General features: G+C 51.1%; 9 protein-coding genes across 9 annotated transcripts; 4 read left to right on the top strand and 5 right to left on the bottom strand.

Moving 5' to 3' along the window:
- Nucleotides 1–620: 620 nt before the first annotated feature.
- BDZ83DRAFT_588066 (cytochrome oxidase c subunit VIb-domain-containing protein) lies at nt 621–1,283 on the bottom strand (the record flags this gene model as incomplete). Its single annotated transcript, XM_060506096.1, has 2 exons — nt 621–818; nt 1,050–1,283. 2 exons carry the CDS (start codon nt 1,281–1,283, stop codon nt 621–623), a joined length of 432 nt encoding a protein of 143 aa, XP_060360309.1.
- Nucleotides 1,284–2,282: 999 nt separating this feature from the next.
- BDZ83DRAFT_588015 (integral membrane protein S linking to the trans Golgi network-domain-containing protein) lies at nt 2,283–3,093 on the top strand (the record flags this gene model as incomplete). Its single annotated transcript, XM_060506092.1, has 2 exons — nt 2,283–2,533; nt 2,691–3,093. The coding sequence occupies 2 exons, from the start codon at nt 2,283–2,285 to the stop codon at nt 3,091–3,093; spliced, it is 654 nt and encodes a 217-aa protein (XP_060360308.1).
- A 1,267-nt stretch (nt 3,094–4,360) lies between these two features.
- BDZ83DRAFT_588081 (uncharacterized protein) lies at nt 4,361–5,861 on the top strand (the record flags this gene model as incomplete). The annotated part of the gene is made up of 3 exons (XM_060506098.1): nt 4,361–4,913; nt 4,991–5,129; nt 5,183–5,861. 3 exons carry the CDS (start codon nt 4,361–4,363, stop codon nt 5,859–5,861), a joined length of 1,371 nt encoding a protein of 456 aa, XP_060360307.1.
- Nucleotides 5,862–5,952: 91 nt separating this feature from the next.
- BDZ83DRAFT_655817 (uncharacterized protein) lies at nt 5,953–7,524 on the bottom strand (the record flags this gene model as incomplete). The annotated part of the gene is made up of 6 exons (XM_060510821.1): nt 5,953–6,028; nt 6,111–6,292; nt 6,932–6,992; nt 7,094–7,174; nt 7,200–7,209; nt 7,239–7,524. The coding sequence occupies 6 exons, from the start codon at nt 7,522–7,524 to the stop codon at nt 5,953–5,955; spliced, it is 696 nt and encodes a 231-aa protein (XP_060360306.1).
- Nucleotides 7,525–8,894: 1,370 nt separating this feature from the next.
- BDZ83DRAFT_635741 (uncharacterized protein) lies at nt 8,895–9,698 on the bottom strand. The gene is made up of 3 exons (XM_060509200.1): nt 9,321–9,698; nt 9,096–9,241; nt 8,895–9,005 (listed from the first exon to the last, which is right to left on the bottom strand). The coding sequence occupies exons 1-2, from the start codon at nt 9,401–9,403 to the stop codon at nt 9,112–9,114; spliced, it is 213 nt and encodes a 70-aa protein (XP_060360305.1). The 5' UTR covers nt 9,404–9,698; the 3' UTR covers nt 8,895–9,005; nt 9,096–9,111.
- Nucleotides 9,699–10,615: 917 nt separating this feature from the next.
- BDZ83DRAFT_588084 (uncharacterized protein) lies at nt 10,616–11,671 on the bottom strand (the record flags this gene model as incomplete). The annotated part of the gene is made up of 1 exon (XM_060506100.1): nt 10,616–11,671. The coding sequence occupies one exon, from the start codon at nt 11,669–11,671 to the stop codon at nt 10,616–10,618; it is 1,056 nt and encodes a 351-aa protein (XP_060360304.1).
- A 360-nt stretch (nt 11,672–12,031) lies between these two features.
- BDZ83DRAFT_635736 (P-loop containing nucleoside triphosphate hydrolase protein) lies at nt 12,032–13,470 on the top strand. Its single transcript, XM_060509199.1, has 4 exons — nt 12,032–12,160; nt 12,222–12,544; nt 12,601–12,789; nt 12,848–13,470. Exons 1-4 carry the CDS (start codon nt 12,106–12,108, stop codon nt 12,971–12,973), a joined length of 693 nt encoding a protein of 230 aa, XP_060360303.1. The 5' UTR covers nt 12,032–12,105; the 3' UTR covers nt 12,974–13,470.
- A 1,193-nt stretch (nt 13,471–14,663) lies between these two features.
- On the top strand, nt 14,664–15,692 carry BDZ83DRAFT_56561 (uncharacterized protein). The gene is made up of 2 exons (XM_060503775.1): nt 14,664–15,318; nt 15,494–15,692. Exons 1-2 carry the CDS (start codon nt 14,845–14,847, stop codon nt 15,527–15,529), a joined length of 510 nt encoding a protein of 169 aa, XP_060360302.1. The 5' UTR covers nt 14,664–14,844; the 3' UTR covers nt 15,530–15,692.
- Nucleotides 15,693–17,212: 1,520 nt separating this feature from the next.
- Nucleotides 17,213–19,013, bottom strand: BDZ83DRAFT_56748 (acyl-CoA dehydrogenase/oxidase). Its single transcript, XM_060503962.1, has 3 exons — nt 18,430–19,013; nt 17,350–18,375; nt 17,213–17,291 (listed from the first exon to the last, which is right to left on the bottom strand). The coding sequence occupies exons 1-3, from the start codon at nt 18,635–18,637 to the stop codon at nt 17,245–17,247; spliced, it is 1,281 nt and encodes a 426-aa protein (XP_060360301.1). The 5' UTR covers nt 18,638–19,013; the 3' UTR covers nt 17,213–17,244.
- Nucleotides 19,014–19,706: the final 693 nt, after the last annotated feature.

Genomic DNA, 19,706 nt, shown 5'->3' with positions numbered 1-19,706 from the left:
TTTTCCGCCCCCGGTGATGACCAAACTCTGCTAGGAACCAAAGGCAAAAGGGAGAAAAAAAGAATTAGGAGTCGGGATGGAATTGGTGGAAAACTTTATAGCGATATTCAAGAGGGCGCTTTATTCCCTTCCCATAATATGGATGGGGTTGGGTGCGTCTAGGTAGCACAAATAGAAGAGTCGGTTCTCAACTGTGTTGAAGTCAAGTCTGCGTTGTGATGTGTTTCTGGGTAACGTATATTCCTACGCGTTGGAAGCTAGCTGGGGCGTAAAGCTCATTGATGGCCAAGGGTTCTTTTCTTTTTTTGTCATTGTGGTTTACATTATTCAACAGACGTTATTCTGAATCCCGCCGGACCCCTGAGGAGAGGAGTATCTAGAAACACAGTGTTGTACACCAGCGAATGGTGGCTGGAGGAAAGAGAGGTTTTCTGGTATCAAAGGGGCCATGTACAAATGCTGACAACTCGGCGTCGTCAGACAGATTGGCCAGAGAGAAGGAGGCTGAGGAGGGGGAATCCTCCCATTTCACCCCCCAATCTGACAAGTCGTGGGGGTGGTGGTTGGTTCGTTCATATTGAACTTGTTTCTTTTGTTTTCTGCTCATTGCGCGCGCCCCCTTACTGTCTCCTCGAGGCGAGCATATCCTGCAGATCAACCTTTGTTGGCGTCGGTCCCTTAGAGGAGGAGGAGGAGGCTGAGGGCTGGTCGGCAAAGGTGGTGGTGACGTCCATCTTGATTGCGTTTTCGGCTTCGAGCTGGGCTATGCGCTGCTTCTTTTGGAGGTCTGCTACGCGCCATTGCTTGAAGTATTTTACCTAGAAGGTGGGGGGAGGTGTTAGTTTGGATATTGTTCAGAGTGAGGGTCTTCGTTCAAGGTCTCGGGGTTTGGCGTTTTCTTGTGCGTCTTTGTTGCGTGAACAGGTGACAGCTCTGGTCAAAGGTCCTGCCGCTGGGGTAGCAAGAAGCTACACCCGTGATCGCTGAAGGGCCCAAAGACGACTGCGCAAGGAGGAATGGAATCCGAATAGGGGGGATACGGCACATACCCAAGCAGCAGCGCAATCCCGCTCAAAGACCTGGTTCTCGGCGGGACACGCCTTGCGGGCTTTGGCGTCGTCCTTGAGGGCGTCGACGATGACGTTGCGGTCGAGGCAGCCAAAGTATGCGTCGCGGGCCTCCCAGCACTTGCGGCGTTCGCTGCGGTCCGGGGCGACTGCGCCTGTGCGGACTTCTTCGGCGCGCTTGGCTTCTTCGGATTGGAAGGAGGAGAAGAGGCCCATTGTGTCGACGAGAGAGGGAAGTTCAGGAGCTGTGGCGTGGGCGTCGGTGTCGGGAGGATCGGGAGGGGGTTGATGGAATTGTTCTGTCGGTGGTGGGTGCTCGAGGATGGCTTGGTTGAAGAAGCAGACTGTTGGCGTCAAGTGGGTTGATCTGGCGTGTATGCTCGGTGAGTGGCGGTTCAGATGAAGTCTCGAATTCTTGGATGACGACTTCTGTAGATCTTGAGCAACGCGGCGCGAAGTTCGAATTGGAGGGCCGGCAGAATACCGAGCGGTGGCCTAAAGTGGAATAATCCACTCTACCGGGGTGGCTCCGTCACGGCTCAACTCCAATGTGAGCCTTGCCTCATTCATCCTTAGCGCGGCGGGTGCCGATTGGAAGCTCTGCCGTTGCGATTCTAGGCAGGCACAGGCGCACCGGCGCGCCGCAAAAAACACAAGGCAAGTGTGGCGCACACTGGCCCAGCTGACGGGACTCCAGCCACCAAAACTGTCAACATCCCGCTGCTTCCCTTGTGGCACATCCTTCCAAACGTGACAGCTTGGACGAAACAAACTACTAATTACTTTGACATACGTACAAAAAGACGAAAACGATCCCTCCGGAGAACGAATCGACGCCGAGGTTTGAACTTTTAACGCAATCTCCCCAGCCTTTGATTGCCAATAGGAACGCAAGAGCTTATAAGCGGCCGCGGAGATTTGCTCCAAGGAAGAAGGGATTACGACCGGGGTGGTCTGGGAGTATCTTATTGCGAACCGCAAAGGAAAGCTCGATAATGCTCCGCCGGTAGCGAGATTCGCAAGACAAGAACAAGACAGAGCGCACGACTGTCTTTCGCAACGACACCTAGACAAACCTCTCTCTCCCTTCCTGCCGACGACGACCACCAAAACAACGACCCATTCAACCATCTCCATTGCTCCAGAAACCTGCTAGACGGTTCCCCGAAATCCGAAGCAAACAACCCTCCCAAACAACCGTGACCTCAACCCGCCATGCCCCGCCGTCGCAAGCCGCCCCGGCCAGGCGCCCTCAACGACCTGCCCCCGCTGCGCATCGCTTCGCAGATCGCGGCGCTACAAGGACTGTACTATGCCGGGGCGCTGGTGCTGATGCTCTTCTCGGCGCTCGTCGCTGGTACGGGGTTCACGCTGGATCTCGTGTTTGGGTGGGAGGCTGTTCGGGGAGATACGACGCAGGGGTGGTTGGGAGCTTTCTTGTGGGTTCTTGATGGGGGTTTTTGCATGTGAGTTCTTCCCTTCTTTTCCATCCTTCATACGGGATGTTTGGGCTGGTGGTTTGTGGCTCCCGGGAGCCTGGGGCTCGCTGGGTGGAAGGAGAAAAGGAGCGAGCAAGCAAGCAAGGGCAACGGCTTGAAGACCAGCGCTGACTTACAACAACAGGGCCGTCGCAATCATTATCCTCATCGGCCGTTCAAAGCTCGTACCCGACTTCGCGCTGACGATGCATGGTCTACACCTCGTCGTCACGAGCCTATACACCGGCCGCATACCACGGAACGCAATGTGGTGGGGTGCCATGGCGGCCAGCTCGGGTATCTGTGTGGCTTTGGCCGTTTGGGGGTCTAGATACCGCGAGCTGAGGCCAATATCTTTCGGTGGAGGAGGCGGTGGAAATATCGGGGGCGGTGCTGGGAGCAGTGGTGACGGCGCTGCGCAGAATGGTGGCACCGGCGACGAGGAGGATGGGCTTGGGTTCTCCAGGGGACGGGGACGCGGGAGAGGGAGGGATGGTGAGGGCGGGTATGAGATGGTCGGGATGGATCATGAGAGACGGAATTCTTGATTGAGCTGAGTAGCTTGGAGAGAGTAGGGTGGCAGCAGAAGGGGGGTTTGGACTAGCCGCGAGGCTGGAGGGTATGACATATCATTGCTTGGCGTTATCGGGATGTACGAGTATCGGAGGATAGACGATCAGGATTGTGTACAGTTCACATAGGTGTGATGACGCTGAAATAGACACATGGAAGGTCTTGAGATTTTTTGGTCTCGAATGAGCTGCGAAAATCTTCAGAGTCATTCTGATGCCGATTCTTCAAGGCTGCTGGTTATTTAACAGTCCAATACCAAGTTGCCTGAGGTCTGCTGAAAGCCTTCATGCGTAAGCATCTATTCAACTCACTGTATCTACATCATGTTCTACATTAGAGTCAAATCAATTACCTAGGCTATGCGATATCATTGTCACTGGGCTATACCACTGCGTTCCAGAAGCCCTTCCTTGATAGCGATTGGAGGGAGCTCCGCGATGACGGAGGAAGGCATTGCATACTGGTTCTAGAACAAGCGCTCTTGGTGCCCTTCATGTAAGGAGAAAAGAGTTACAGCAAGAGGAACTGCTGCTTCCACGTACCTTTACTGGTCATCATTGTGCTGGTCATTATGAGAAGTGGGTGTGAATTGACCACATCTATGAAGCGCAATAAAGCGCCATCTTGATTCTTCCGCTTCTGAGTAGCCTTCTCGGTGTAAGGTAGTCGCTTGTATCCGTTTGCAACAATCTGAGCGTCTAGAATTGGGCCCTGATCTCTCCACAGCCTATGTCAGTTGTCAGATGTGCACGCTAGAATCCATGTTCAAATGGCTTGCTTATCAAATTATTGAAAGGCTGTAAACAAGTGTAGTGAACCTTCAATGGAAATGGGAGAGAGGCTGAGGGTGTAAGCTCAGTCTCAACATCCAGCTCATGTGCGCCACTGACCTGCATTGGAAGGGCATCTGAGGCTGAATCTAGAAGCTGATGTCAATCTTCCATTCCGATATGTGCATTGTTGGAGTTACACCAGAGCTCGTAACTATTTTGGATCTCAGACAAGACCAATTGCAACCGCATCTAATGCTGACAGCTTGATGAGGATGGCGAATCACATATCTTACTACAAGCAAGGGGAGCGCCACAGCTACTCGCAACTCAAGCCTCGGCCCAAAGTGTTGGAACATGTCTCGCCATATAGGTAGCCATTCATATAAGTACCAGCCTCCCTCGGCCGAGCCTCGCCTGATCATGCATCTGAAAGCTTTACAGGAAGATTGATGGCGTCTTTTCAAGTGCTATGTACTCCCCCATCTTCCCTTCGATGCGCGGAGATCCGATTGCTTCTCGCGAAGAAAACAACGATCCAATAGAGCTGTCCCCTCGTCGCCCCGAAACACCCGCCGAAGGACAATGCGGTTATTCTTTCCAGGAGGCCAGAAACATGTCTACAGCCGACGAGCATAGGGCATTTCTTGCCCCTAGCATGGTAGATATCTCGGATCAGCAGTCTTTACACCCCGCCTCAGTCTCAGAGATATCCTCGCCAGACTCGGAAGAAGAGCTTTCCAAGCAGATGACCTCGAAGCTCGCTGAAAACGAAGTCCCGAACCACAATCAGCCAAGTGCACCACTAGACAGCGGGTTATCCGTCGAATGGATATGGTCAGTGTGGTGGGTGGAGATGTTCAGCAGCGTTCTAGCATTGGAGTGCATCTCTGCCATAGTCATTATCTTATCCGTTTACCGAGGACAACCTCTTCCCAACTGGCCGAAGCTCATATCAATCAACTCCTTTATCGCCGTCTTCACGGCTGTGTTCAAAGCTGCGCTTATACTTCCTGTCGCCGAAGGTAAGTCTCCGTCTCTCGTCGATGGGTCAACGGTGTGTGAGAAGCATGCAAACATTCTAACTTATGATGATCGTTAGGCTTAGGACAGTTGAAATGGAACTGGTTCGATAAATCTCAAACGCTAGGTGATCTCGTCTTGTTTGACAATGCGAGTCGAGGGCCGTGGGGCTCAGTTCTGTTGATGAAGAGATGCATTCTCCGGCCGAATATTAGAGGGTAAAATATGACCTCAATCATTGTTTGAGGTTAGCCTATTGACGATTTGACAGATATCTGGCTGGACTCGGTGCATTCATCACCGTTGCAGCCCTCGCAATCGACGCTTTTTCTCAGGCTACAATCAATCTTGGCTCTTGTAATATCACGACAGAGTTGGGAATAGCCGAAGTGTCTCGGACGAACAACTATTCGGGCATTCCTCAACAGCGCGACAGCTCCCTTGATGCTGCCCCCATCACCTCAAGTCAGAAAATGCGGAAGGCTATCAACAAGGGTCTTGTGGATCCTCCGAAGGCTGGGGAGCTGATAAACTTCGCGTGCACCTCTCGCAACTGCACTTTCACGCAAGATGGCGGAGGAGGCTACTTCTCGTCACTCAGAATCTGTTATTCTTGTAAATACATTACAGACAAAGCTATCCTCGAGATTTTCACCAATAAATTGGCACCCGCTTCCAATGTTTCGACGCGGTACCTTCCATGGAGCGAAAACAAGACTGATGAGAGGGTCTTCCAAGGGGAAGGCGGTGGTACACTTCTGACAATGACACCTACACCCAGTCAGGCGTACAACAACAGCTCGCCTCCCATTTACGGCTTCGATATTTTGTCGCTTGCATCTTTCAAGTGTGATTCATGTGGGCCTGGAAAGTCGCCGATGAACAGAAAATTTTGCAGCTCAATGCAGGATCGACCCCTGCGTCAAGAATTATCACGCCACGGTCACTGATGGAATTTATACAGAAAATGTGGAGGGCGGTGAACAGCTGCTACAAAGACGTCCCGCAACTTTGGGTGAATCCAGGAATGAGAATTCTTTTTCATTGCTTACGGAATCTGTTTTGGTTGACGGCACAGAGAAACAGTGCAAAGAAGTAGACGAAAGGGCAAGCAATTCTGTGCGAGTCGGCTTCAAGGATGGCAGTTTTAGAGAGATCTTTGACAACTCCACTGAGATCTCTCACTCAGAGAAACTCACCTGGAAGAGGTACCCGCAAGAATGCGTTTGGGTTGTAGACAGAAGCTCTTGGCAAGGGATGAGGGAGACGATGACTGAGTTTCTGAGTGGTAGAATGACCACTCTGGAGGCCGAATCATATCAATGGGTACAAGGTTCAGTCTGGGGCCAGCAACTGTTTGCATCCGGAAACGCTTCCATGTCTACGGTCAACAATGTGGTTGCCGGATTGGCCGACTCAATGACGGCTACGATACGTAATGATCCTTTTGGGACATCAGAGGAATTGCCTAAGAACGTACCTGCTAATCTCAAGGCGGCTACTGGGCATGTCATTATTACCCAAACATGCATTCATGTGCAATGGGGCTATATAGCATACCCCATAACCCTTCTTGCTCTGCAGTGGATATTTTCGACCCTAGTGTTGATTGCATGCAGTCAACGAAGGAGATCCGGGGATGGATCAGACCGTGCAGTCTGGAAGTCCTCCCCTCTAGCACTCCTCTTTCATGGCCTTGATGAGGACCTGCACGTCAGGAGTCAGAATCTTGAGACTGTCAGGCAGATGAACAACTTGGCAAACGATGTCAAGGTTCGTTTGGTGCCGATGAAGGAATCCCAGCGGAGTGGATGGCACTTCGCAGGTGTCTAAATATCTAGCATCATGCCTCAATTCTCGAATGATCAACAATGATCTCTTAGTGTGTATTCTGGCATCTGTGCTTATCCGCCGCCGCTGATGCTGCTTCCCTGTTCTGTATCCGTGATGTTCAATCAGGTCAAGACACCAGACACCAAAATCACAGCGCAACTCGGCTTGTGCATAAGTATGTTATTACATGCATTTGAACTGATTGACTAAGGCAATACTGGTATATTGGTATATGGGTAAACGTTACGCTATAAATCAATGATGCATCATCCCCTTTACTTCGAGTCAGATGCCTTGTTGTCCCTCGAAAATCAAGAAAATATTCAGTCTCGATCAATCACACAGTTACCCAGCCCAGTCGTTTGGTGATTTTGCCGAGATGAAGCAGCCGTAGCCTCGTAGAACATTGTAGCCTTTCAACTTCTTGTTCCTAGTGTAACATGTAACGTCAGTACTTCTGCTTCTCTATGACTTATGATAGAAAGTAGTCTAACCTGCGGGGCAACCAGTAATGCAGGTGTTGGTCTGGCCTGTGAGAGGTCCTTTGCAGCAGTAGCTACCGCCGAGTGGTCGAATGTGGTCATTAGAGACTGATTGTGTGCAACCGTTGCATGAACCGCTTCCGTCGGGAAAAGTGCAAGCTTTGAAACAGCCAAAGTTGGAACATTGACTTGTGCCAGTGGTAACCTGGAGGTCGAAGAGCTCGGTCTCGTCAGGGCCGCATGCCGCGTAGGCATGAGCTGCGAGGAGAGCAACGAGAGGAAGGAGTTGGAACTTCATTTTAGCGACGGTGGTTGTGATAGAGAATATTTTGGAGATGAGAGAGAATTTGAGATTTGAGTGATAGTCCAGCTGGGCGAGTTATGAAACTACGGTAGGATCTGTTGCCCTTTATACGGGATGCATCAATTATGGATAGTGGAACTTACAAGACTGACTTATGAATAGCTCCATTTGTGGACCTCTATGCCACCCTGCTCGATAGGGAACGCATAAGCGCCAGCTCGCAACTCGCATCGAATCATTTCAAAAGTTCCGTTTCGTAGGATACTATTCCCCGCGTTCGGCTTGGCTATGCCGTACGCCAGACCGCCTAAAGAGCGCATCACGTTCTACGCCTCTACGCAAGGGAGGCTGTGCACAATGATACGCTCTAAGGATCTCAAACAAACGGCCTAAGCTTCCATTAGTGATACTGAATCGTGCTACGAGTATCCCTACGGAGAAATCCTGCCCAACACCTCCTAAGGATCATGGTGCTTGAGTACAAAAGACGGGAATCGTAGGGGGCTTTTTTCAGTCGTAGTGAATAAAGTTCAACCCTCTGACTCCTGTTTTGTCTCTAGGCCCCTGGGAACTTGTCGCAGGGAAGACCACAAGGCGATACCATGGGCACATATGGGCCCATCCACGCCCAGTGTGTATCACGACTCATGACCGCCCTTGCTTGGCCCGGGGATGACCGACCGTCCCGTCCTTCGATGGCTACTGATCAGTAAATCCCGCCGGCACTGGCCTAGAATTCTTTCCTAAAGAAGTCCGAGGAAGTAATCCCTCCGTTCGGGAAACTCCCGATATACTACCGACCAGATGAACTAGGGGAATCTTGGCACTCCTTGTTTCGGTGGGACGAAATAGAGTTTGTGTCCCAATATCCAACCGGTAAACCGGTTTTGACGGGCGTGTAGAAACTACTGCCAGGGAGTTGGACTCCACGAATCGACAGGAATTGAATACGTGTATAACCCATTCTCCGGGCTCGGTAGAATCACTCGACGATCGCATCAGGTTTGTCCGAGTGAGTCGCACATGTATGAGCGCAGGGAGACAGTGACAACTTGCAATTTGCTGTCTGAACAGGCTCTCCATGAGTTTCCGCCAGCATCTGAGCCAAGTTAGCAGGGTCAAACTTGACTAAAGAGGGAGCGAACGGCAGGGTGTGTCAGTACATGTGACTGCTTCTTTGACTAGTCTGTCGTTGTTTTGTGTTAGGATGGTGCACAATACTACGGCTTGACCTCGTCAGGGGGAGTATTGACTTGTGAAAGTGGGCCAGGGGTAGCTCGCTCGGATAATTCCATCGACATCAAAGCGGAACTCTTGAAGGTGGAAGGTGGAAAAGCTATCCGTTCTTGGGAGGAGACATGGTTGATGGAGATTGTGATTCAAATTCATGGTGACTACGACAAGTATCATAATCTTCTCGTTCGAACCAACTTAGCCCAAAGCAGATCTTTGACAACACGAGACCTATCTCCTGTCTGAAATAATACTGTCAGAAAAGCTGGGGTCAGAAAAGTTAGAAGAGCCACGGTAAGAAGTTCAGTCTCATCAGTGATTTGAGAGCTTACACGAACGTAGGCTTGTCTAGCAAGCGCTCCAGCACTTCACGGTCTCAAATCCGGGCTCGCGGCAGCAATAGTTTTGAGCCACAAGCCATTGATACTTGATCTCGCCCTTTCTGCAGCCTTTGCCGGCGCTATCTGTGCACCTTCCACTAAACAGAGACTTAGCATTCCATCTTAGGGGACATATGCACGACTTGGGCTCATTGACTTAGCATGGGGGTGAAATACCTGCCGAGGGGACATGCTGAGCAGCCAGCTGAGACGACAGATGCGGCGCCGAGAAGGAGCGAGAGTTGAAGAAGGATATTCATTTTGGAGTGGTGCTTGAAACGGTTGGGCTCGTGAAGGTAGAAGTTGAAGCGTTGAATATGAGAATGAACTGGTGCGGTTGTGATATTTTTATTCGCAGATGCAGAAGTTATCAGCTTGGTTTATATACCATCGAGCCCGTCTGATTTTGTCCTATATCAGTCTGCCTGAAATCTCAGTTGCGTCGTATATTCACCGTCTCTTCGGCCAATGAGTCGACACTAAGCTTAGGGTACATGGGTTCGTGGTAGCAGAAACTGTCTTAAAATTGCGCCCCTACGATACGGTAAATTCTCTATTCTGTTCAGCAAGAGAACTCTAGATCACAGTGAGCTCTGGCCAAGTCGCGGTCCAATCTCAAGCAATATACTTCCTGGAGGAACGTGACCGTTAACCTTCCAGAATTAATCATACGGTCGAGAGCCGCAAAGCTTATCATGGCTAACCCGTCTTGGCAAGCGTGCAATAGGCACGGTCAGGATGTTGGCGTTCCCCAACAGACTTCGCATAGTCCTATATCTGCAATTATCTTTTGCAGTTGCGAGACTTTGTCTGCCAGGCGCTAGAACTTTTTGCTGAGTGCTAGGATTGCGATTAGGGTCGCGGTAATACCGAAGGGAGAGTATTTGCAACTAAAGATGTTCGGCTACCTACTAAAGGCAGCACTAAAGATGTGAAAAGTCTCCGTCTCCTCAAAATTTTGCTGTCGGTTATTCAAAACTGAAATTTCAGGTAGAAATTCGGCCCTATTTCCTGCAAATGGACTCTCCTGCCGTGCGTCAGTTCGACAAGGCAGCAATTAGGCTAAACTCGACCAGGCAGAGCAGAATCACAGGCCATGTCTAGCCAAAGTATCCCTAACTATCCATGAATGAGGAAGTACCTCATGAGGAAATCTCAAAGCCATATGGAGGTCTAAGAGATGGAGTAGTCTAGGAACTATGGTCTACCATAGAATCCTTGAGTCTTGAGCGCATTGACGGCCATGTCATAATGTCATCCGATCAACTGCTCTTTGGAGTCTTCTATCAGACGAGGTGATTCAGATAAGATACGTGATTTAATGGCCTAAATGTCAATCGAGGCCTGTCTTTCACCTTGACATCGGTTTCCAATCTGCGCGGCGGGCTGCTTTACCAGTTTCCGTGCAGCTAGCCTTAAGCCCACCTCCTTATGAATTGTGAACATAACGCCATCAATGATCCGCCTACCACCTACCACTCCAATTCTTTCTTACTTTCGCTATTACAACCTCCTTCGGCGATTCTAGGCCGCGGTTTTCGCCACTCGTAGACACCGCCTCTCTTATCAAACGCGCTTTTGTCCCAAGCCACCTGCTGCATGGCCTTCTTCACTCCAACATCAAGCAAGGACTCGCTCTTCTTCATCGGTCCATTTCCCTTGTCCAGGAAGCGCAGCTTCTCGTCCAGCAGCAAATAGCTACCAGCCATTGTCTCATTGTCCTCGGGCACGTAACAAGGCAGGTGATTGTGTCTCCCGCAAAACGTCTGCCATTGCTCCTCTGAGATGAGGAACTTTCTTGCGTCACGCACCCGCGTCTCATCCTCGTTCTCGCCCTCTACAATCAGGCACTGGAATACCTTCCATCGGAACGGTGCCAACTGGGCAATCGTGTCTGCCATGTTCTCATTCCAATTGTAGATGTTGACAACAGTGTTGGGCTTGAACATGATGTTGTACTCCTTGCACCACTCGGCAATGCGAAATACCTGTGCGATATGGTTCTTTTCTCCCTCCGCTCCGCCATTCTCCCCACGACCGATTTCCTTATTCGTCTTACGGACGAACGAGTCACAGGAGATTGCCCGAATGTCCAGATACCGGCCATACTCGCGGAGCCATTTCTCTTGGATTTTGCTTCCGTTACTGACGATGCTGATGCTTTCGATGTCCAGATCTTCCTTGCAGTACCGCAGCAGCTCGCCCAGGAATTTCGGATGAAGGAATGGCTCGCCGCCGGCAAAATTGAGCTTACGCATGCCGGCGTCCTTCAAAAGACGCATGCCATGCTTGGCTTCGTCCAAAGGAAGAATGTAGCCTGAGGTGTTGGTGTGGAAGCAGAATCCGCAGGCATAGTTGCATTCGCGGGATGGGAAATAATTGACAGAGACAGGTGCGTCCGGGTCGTCCACTGGGGGCTTGGGTTTTGACTCCTGGGTGACGGCTGTCTTCGGTCGATCAGAGCGGGATGTGTCGGCGTAGCGGCGTAGTGAGAAATAATAGGTTATTGCTAGCACAGCAATACCCATGACCCATAAGAAGGGAGGTAGCATTGAAAAGGTCGATAGCGCCGTATGGGCGGCCATAGTTAGGATTCCCATGATATCGTAGGACTCATAGATTTTCCTTGTTGTTCCTAGGTGTAGTCTCACTGCAAATGTTAATAAACTCGGCAACAGTGTATTGAACAAATTATTAGGTACACTCAGTGAAGCCCAACTTGAACGAAATCGGATATTATTATATTTTAGGGCTTCCAATCAACACAGAGGACTTCTTGATTAACCCCTCAGATGTCGGTATCACAAGTGATTATGTAATGTGACAGCTTCCATAGGCCATCACGGCCATCCAATTGCGATATGGGACGAGGATGATGCACCTTCCCTCCCGACGTTGCTAGACCCGCCAGCACACTGTCAACGTCAACCACACGAGCAAACAGTTCACCAGCCACATCATCATGGGCACCACCAAGGCTCCGGATAGACGGAAGTTTGCAGTCATCTTCGTTCTCGGTTGGTCACCTATCGGTCCTAATCGGTAGATAGAATGCAAGCCCGCTCACTATCGTGATAGGAGCTCCCGGCTCGGGGAAAGGCACGATCTGCACCCATCTGTCCCACAAAAATGGCCTGTTACACTTCTCAGTGGGAGATAATCTGCGCACCTGGATGAAGGATGAAGGGAACCGCCAGACGCCTCTCGCCGCTACGATTCAAGATAAGCTAGACAACCAAGGATTCCTCACGTCCACGGAGTTGAACCCATTCCTGGGCATTGCCATCGAGGATGCAATGCGGCATGATGATTTGAATGGGATCTTCATCGACGGATTCCCGAGATGCGAGGAGCGGCTTGCGTCGTGGGCGCAGTGGCCCTTCCAAGAACGCCTTCCGTTGGTATGTTGATGCGGATATGGCTCAAACATATGGGCTACAACGACTAACTCGAGCAGGAGGGTCACCCAAAACCCGACATCGTCTTATTACTCAATGTGACGAAGGAGAACGCAGAATCGAGATATCTCGCGCGCGGCCGCGACAAGAACGACAGCGGGGAGAAGTTCACGAAGCGGTTCGCAGAGTATCTGGAGGAAGGACCGCCTGTAGAACGACACTACCGCCAAGCAGGATTGCTAGTCGATGTAAGCGTTACCGCCTTTCTATGCATTCCCAACTGGAATCCTTCTGACATACTCTCAGATCGACAGCAATGGCACCAAGGAAGAGAATATCGCAGGGGTAGAGAAGACACTGGGAGACAGCGCATTGTGGAACCGTGTGGTAGGCCAGGGTACGGAGTCGGTTTTTCTCGTATCCCACCGGTGACCGAGTGTTGTATGACACCCGATACTATGTGTACACCGACCTCCTCGAGAAGACCATGTCGATACAAGGCAGTTTCCAACTTTGTCTCACTTGCTGCTACATCCGCCAACCGCAGACGCTGACCTTTTTCTGTTGCATCTACCCGAAGTCGGCTAGCGAATCCAGCATAGCTCACCATCACCGGACTACTCCTCATCTTCGTGGTATGATGCCAACAAGAAGGAGCCTAGCCTCCGCAGGAAGTGCCAGGAGCAATGACACCTTCATACGGAGTCTTTGTCACCCTTCAACAAAGCTAAGTACATGGATTACTAGAACGTTTGAAACCTGATGAAAGATCTTCTTACACGCTTGTTGATAGAACGTAGACAACACTTGCTAAATTGCTCGGCCCTCAGACACGTTTCCAGCTCTGGGTGAGGTAATATATACGACCTTATGTAGATGGATCTTTTGCATTGGGTATAATATGAACTCTTCTCAAGTGATAATTGGTCTGGACGAGAACCTTCCTGGTCCTCCGGAACCGAATATAGTAATATACCTCGACAAGTTCGCCGGGGTTCTTCTATCACGGCTCATGGTGACACGATACTGTGAGGAATATGTCCCTTTCAATCCTAGCTTTGCCCAACGCCTGAAGTGAGGCGCCTATAGCTCATGGAAGTCAGCCTACGCGATCCTCCTCCAAGCATCACAGTGGCACAGATCAAGGTTCATGAGGCCTTTTGTGCTTCATAGGTAGAATCCTGCATGAGCTTCATCTAAAGTGCACGATGCCCATGCTGTTCTTTGATACTTCGCCCGAGTTCCGAGTGAAGTGCAAGTAAATCAAGACGATGTAACACTGAGGATCAACAGCGGTGGGCTGAGACGAGCGCAAAATGAAGCGCCTTGGCTGACGTGTGTCAAGGGCTACTGGCTTAGAGTTTAGCCCCAACACAGTTCTATGTCATGAGATTACGTTCAAGTATCTGAAAGTATCAAGTAACAGCATATTTGCGTCGAATGGGTGCAGATCGCGGCCTCATAGGCAGACTTGATTACTACTAGCAAGTAGGTAATGAAACGGACATAGCTATGCTGAGCCGCCAGGCACACAATTACTAGCTTAAAGAGAAAGACAGTCCCCTGCATGTAGGGCAGAGACAACAAGGCTCGATTATTCGTATGGACCGGAAAGCAGCCGGAGTGGGGCGTTGTCGTTGAAGTTTGGCTCTCATGTGAGTAAGCTTACCTCACTTCCCGCGCTACATTTGCTCCGTACGCGACTTGATTGGCTCTTATAGGGGACGGCCCGGTCCATCTTGCTGACACAAATTGTATTTTCCGTTGAACCGATGGCAAGGGACCTTTGCTTCTCGGAATGACATCCAATCAGAGGAACCCGGGTGTGGCAATGAGTCTTCCAAGTCAGGTCGATTAATCGAAGTGCATACTCCCTAAAGCAAGGTATTGAAACCAGTTGTGGATATGACGATCGGTCATGTTCTAGTCTAAGTGCTTTGTAACACAAGAGCCTGATCCACAATAGCATCAATCTGTGGTGGTGATGGACTTTTGTTGTCTTCCTACCCAGCGTCTAGGTTCATGGTCGTGAACACCGTGGTACGAAGTTGGCACTAGCACCGGGCGAAGCTATCCTGGAAATAACTGGGATGACAACTATGGACTATCGAGTTGACATCAACTCTTCCTCGGACTTCCAGAATGATCAGCCATGTCTAGATGCTTGAGAAGCTTCTATAAAAGGTTGACTTGGTTCACTGAAAAGCTCTCATCTCTTCTCTATCATCATAATCACTTCGTACTTACTCACATTACTCAAGAAACAACACAATTCCTAATTCAAACCTCACCTCCTCCCAAAAATGTACGCCTCCAAGATCTTCCTCGGCCTCATCGCCACCGTCTCGGCCATCGACATCTACGGCTACCGCAGCAACGAAAAGTGCAGCGGCGGTGACTACGTCGTCTGCACAAACGCCAACCCGGACAACTGCTGCGTCCGCGCCTCTGGCGACGTCTTCCGCAGCATCGGCTTCCGCGCCATCCCGACCAACTGGAGAATCATCGGCCGTGCCTTCAGCGGCGGCGACTGCAAGAACATCAAATACGTCGCCCAGTCCAACGGCGCGGCGAACGTCTGCTGCGGCGGGAGCAACTACTCTGGCGGCAACTATGGGTTCGCTACCAAGAAGCGTGATGAGGGCGCCGCTGAGGATGGGACCTGCGCCGCTTCTGCCGGGGGCTGCACTTCCGTTGCGAAGGGCGACTTGATGGTCTTTGAGAACGGACCCAAGTATAACATGACTGGTCTTGATGATGCTCTTTACACTGAACTGGTAAGTACAGCCGTGTATTTGGTAATATCTGCTCTCTGAAGTTCATATATACTGACATTGAGTTCTTTTCTTCTAGTAAGCTATAGTGCCCTTCATCTTCATGGATCGAATCTCCTCCCGTCTCCCTTCCTAGCCCTTCCATTGTCACATTTACTAACCTCTTTGTTACCAACAGTATTTCTATCTGGGAGAACGGCGGAAGCTCGGATGAGATCCCGGCTAAGTTCGATGCCTACAAGTTTGAGTAGAATCTCAATCAAGGGGTTGGTCAGGACTCAGGTCAGGAGAGGCGTCCAGGCGGTAACCCACTCATCTCCCCGGTCTCACCAAGACCACGTCATGATCATCTACCCCCGTCATAATTTTCTTCACATTCTAGTATACAGCTTTTATCATTCCAAGTCTTTGGGGACAGTATTGCATGGACACGTAGATAGCTAGCTGCTCATTTCAACAATGGCGTATCCGTCTACCAATACAAGCAACATCTATTCTCTCCTCAGCGCAGTTCAACTTCGTACAACGATCGGATCACTCTTAGTCGGCAATTGGGTTAAAGCACTTTGCGATCTGGGGCACGCTTGCTACAGAGTCAATAAGTAGGAAGAACGGACATATACGGGTTAGGTGGAGCAAGTTGCAGTATCGGCCCCAAAAACATGTATGAGCCCCGTAGGATTTGCCCAGAATCTTTATTCCATCATTCAACGCCTTATGCACAAGAAAACATTCTTCACACGATACACGTAGTCGAAACATGGCGAGTACATCTTCCACTAAGCCAATACCTTCATCCAAGCAACACAGCCTCGGCAACCACAACCACCTCCCCTCAACCCAAACCCTCACAAAACTCCAGAATCCCACATCCCTCCCCTCCTCCAGTCCCCCTCCAACACCTCTCTCAGATCTCTCCACCACTCCCAAAACCTCTCTATAAACCCACCATCCTCACCCCTCCTATCATCCCCAATGAACACTCCCCACCCCAGCGTGCTGAGATCCCTCGACACCAGCGGATTCGGACATCTACAGGACAACATCGTTTCAGATGAGGCAGAGACATCTCCGGAGAGAACGCCGAGGCAGGTTCTCAGTCGACACCGCTGCGCCCAGTCGATCGTCTCGGTTGCAGCGTCTGGCGCTGAGGGCGGAGATGCCATTGCTTGGGTTTCAACTTGCTTTGTAGTGCTACCGCAAAAGAGACAGACGCATGGCGTAGCGGGAGGTGAGTTCTCAGGTGATGAGTCCACGGAAGACAATGCTGAATGCTTGTTTAGAGACCTTGGCTCTGGTACCCGCAGATCGGAGAAAATTGGTGGCGGAAGTTGATCTATGTTGGGAGATTCTGGACTGGAAAGAAAATTGAGATTTAATCATAAACCGAGGTTGCGTGTGTCCTCCTTCCCAGAGGAAAACAATGAATGGAATAAAGTCGACTTCCTGGGTACATGTAGGTAAGGGGTGTGGTTGGCTTCAAGAACAGTCAGAAGTGAGGCTGTGAGGACGCTGGTGCGTGCTTGAGTCCTACTAATTAGTCCTACCTTTAGGCTACTAGCCCCGTGAAGGATGAGCATCCACGCCGGTTCATCAGGACTTTAGCGCATTGGCAAGATGAGGACGCCTGCGACTGCGATGAATCTGACAGGGCTTTATCCCGACTAAAATCATGATTATCAAAGACGTCGCAATATTTTGGATCTTCCACAGTATCAGTGCATCATTCGATATCCAAGAGTAGCAAGGTCAAAGCAGGGCATGGTCATGATGTACTCCCGCCTAAGATGCATTGCATCGCAAGGTTAAATTTGACAGTAAGCATAGATTTCGCAGGTTTCTCATCGAAGGTTTGTATGTTTTGATCCACCGTACCCGTTCCCCGGCGTTAAGGTAATATACAAGACCACATCTTCACATTTCACATTATTACACGAATGCTTGGATACCAGTGATGGCACGACCCAGAATGAGACCTGTTTCTTAGGTTAGTAAGGGATATCCCAGAAGCACATGGCCATGGGAGCAACTCACTGTGAATATCACTCTGTCCCTCGTACGTCTGCGTTACGAAAAGGTTGGCGACGTGACGCCCAATACCATACTCGTCACTGACGGCATTGCCACCAAAGATCTCTTGCAGCACGCGCGCATTCTGCAGGGCCCGATCGCAGTTCTGGCGCTTGACCATGCTAATCATCTCGGGCGTCGCTTTGCCCTCGTCCTTGAGTCTGCCGACCTGGATCGCGGCAACGGTACCGTATGCCGCGTCCGTTGCAGCGTCGGCCAGCTTCTTCTGCACGAGCTGGTACTTGGCGATGGGGTTTCCCTTGAACTGCTTTCGCTCAAGTGAATATGTCCTAGCGCGGGCAATGCAGTCCTCAAGGGCACCAATGACGCCTAGGGAGATACCGTATCTCGCGCTGTTGAGGCACGAGAAGGGACCTCGCAGTCCTTCGACGGAGGGGAACATGTTTTCCTTAGGGACGGGGACATCGTCGAGCTGGATCATGCCCGTAATGGAGGCTCGCAGGCCGTTCTTGTTCTTGATGGCTGGCGTCTCGAGAGTACCGGGCGGGCATTGAGACCGTTCAACTAGGAACCCTCTGATCTTGCCCGTTTCTTGCAGCTTCGCCCAGACCATCAAAACATCGGCAATGGGCGAGTTTGTGATCCACGTCTTGGCACCAGAAAGAGAGTAGTAGCCCTCCTTGGTCGGGTGAGGCTTGGCCGTCGTCTCCATGGAGCCGGGGTCGCTGCCGTGGTTGGGCTCTGTCAAACCAAACGCGCCGAGCATCTTTCCCGTGGCCATCTTTGGCAGGAATCTCTCCTTTTGCTCCTCGGTACCGAACTCCGCGATGCCACCCATGACCAGCGACGACTGGACGGACATGCCAGAACGGTAGCCACTGTCGACTCTCTCAACGGCCTTTGTGATGAGTCCTCCGGCAACGGTGGAGACACCAGCACATCCATAGCCCTCGATTGTTGCTCCGAGGAGCCCCAGTTCGCCCATCTCCTCGAGGATCTTCTGGTCATATTGCTCGTCGCGGTAGGCCTCTACGGAGAGTGGTCAGTGTAAGCCATGGAAGTTACCAGGAAGGGGGGACGTACGAAGGACACGCGGCAGCATGCGCTCCTGGCAGTATCGCTCGGCCGTCTCAGAAATGGCGATTTCCTCCTCAGTCAAGAGGTTCTTTGCGTTCAAGGGATCCTCCCAGTTGAAGACCGGGTCAGAGGCGGAGGCGAAGGTTCTCGTGGCGGGCAAAGTGCGCTTTGCGGCGCATCGTGTCGCGCATGTTCTCAAGGCGTTGCGATACATTCTGGTTACTACTGATCAATTGACTCTTCCTCACGGTGGGTTGGGGAGAAATTGTGCCGCCATGATGGCGGGAACATGGTCTTGAAGCCCGGGCACGGGGCGTCTTCCCCGCCAGGAGCTGTCCCGAGCAGCATCCGAGGCACAAAAGGTGTCGTATCTGATTGGCCGGATGGTTGAAGATGATGATTACATAATGAACCGGTGTCGGCGAATGACGTCGTCGCGGACTACCTCCGCAAGGAAGTGAAGCCGTCTTAGATGGGATGCGGTCAAGGTGCCCGTTATCTCCGTCTTGAACAGTAGCCGGAATTAGTTCCGAATAGTGTGTGTGTGTGCTTGCTGAGTGCTAGACACGATTCCCCAGAATGTCGGTCATGCAATGAAGCATTTCGGGACATTAGTTGGGATTGTTGGTAGCTAGGCACAGCCACAATCTGGATCTTGGGAATTGATGATCGCGAGACCTGCTTGAGAGAGGGACTGTTGCTGGAAAAAGGAAAAGGCCGGAGCAGGGGAGGTCAAGTACAAAAATAGGAACAGGCTGGGTGCGGATTTGGGGTTGAAAGGTTGAAACATGCCAGGGCAATGCCTTGGCCCTTTGTTCGGCAGCAGCCGGCTGAGTTCAGACCCGGGATGAGATGCTCGAGAGATACATGTGGTTTTGGGCACTGCTCGGTAGCCAAGTCAGGTACCGGGTTCGGGCGACACCTAAGAGCCAGGCGTCATTCGCGGTAACCGGCGGGCAGCCATGGGATGGCAGATGCAAAAAGGCAAAAAAAGTACCTAGAGTGCAGGCAGAGATGCGAGGAGTTGGTGTTGATGGAAAATGACTGCCGCGAAGAGGATGGTGAGTGTCAAGAACGGCACATGTTGTACGAGGTTTCAGGTACGCCATATCCCATAAGGATGAGCTGATTCCGGAACCCGGGGTGTTTTCTTGCTTCAACCTTGAGAACTGATGCGTCGGTCAGTGTGAGCTACTGCGTAGACGGCATCGAGGGTCAAACCCATCACCCAGTTGGGTAGGATGCATGAGATGTCTTTTCTTTTGCCATCCAGGTAGCAATCG

Source organism: Colletotrichum acutatum, assembly GCF_030867785.1.
Source record: "Colletotrichum acutatum strain CBS 112980 chromosome Unknown BDZ83scaffold_122, whole genome shotgun sequence".
Taxonomy (NCBI): Eukaryota; Fungi; Ascomycota; class Sordariomycetes; order Glomerellales; family Glomerellaceae; genus Colletotrichum; species Colletotrichum acutatum.
This window is presented reverse-complemented; position numbering and strand designations above follow the sequence as displayed.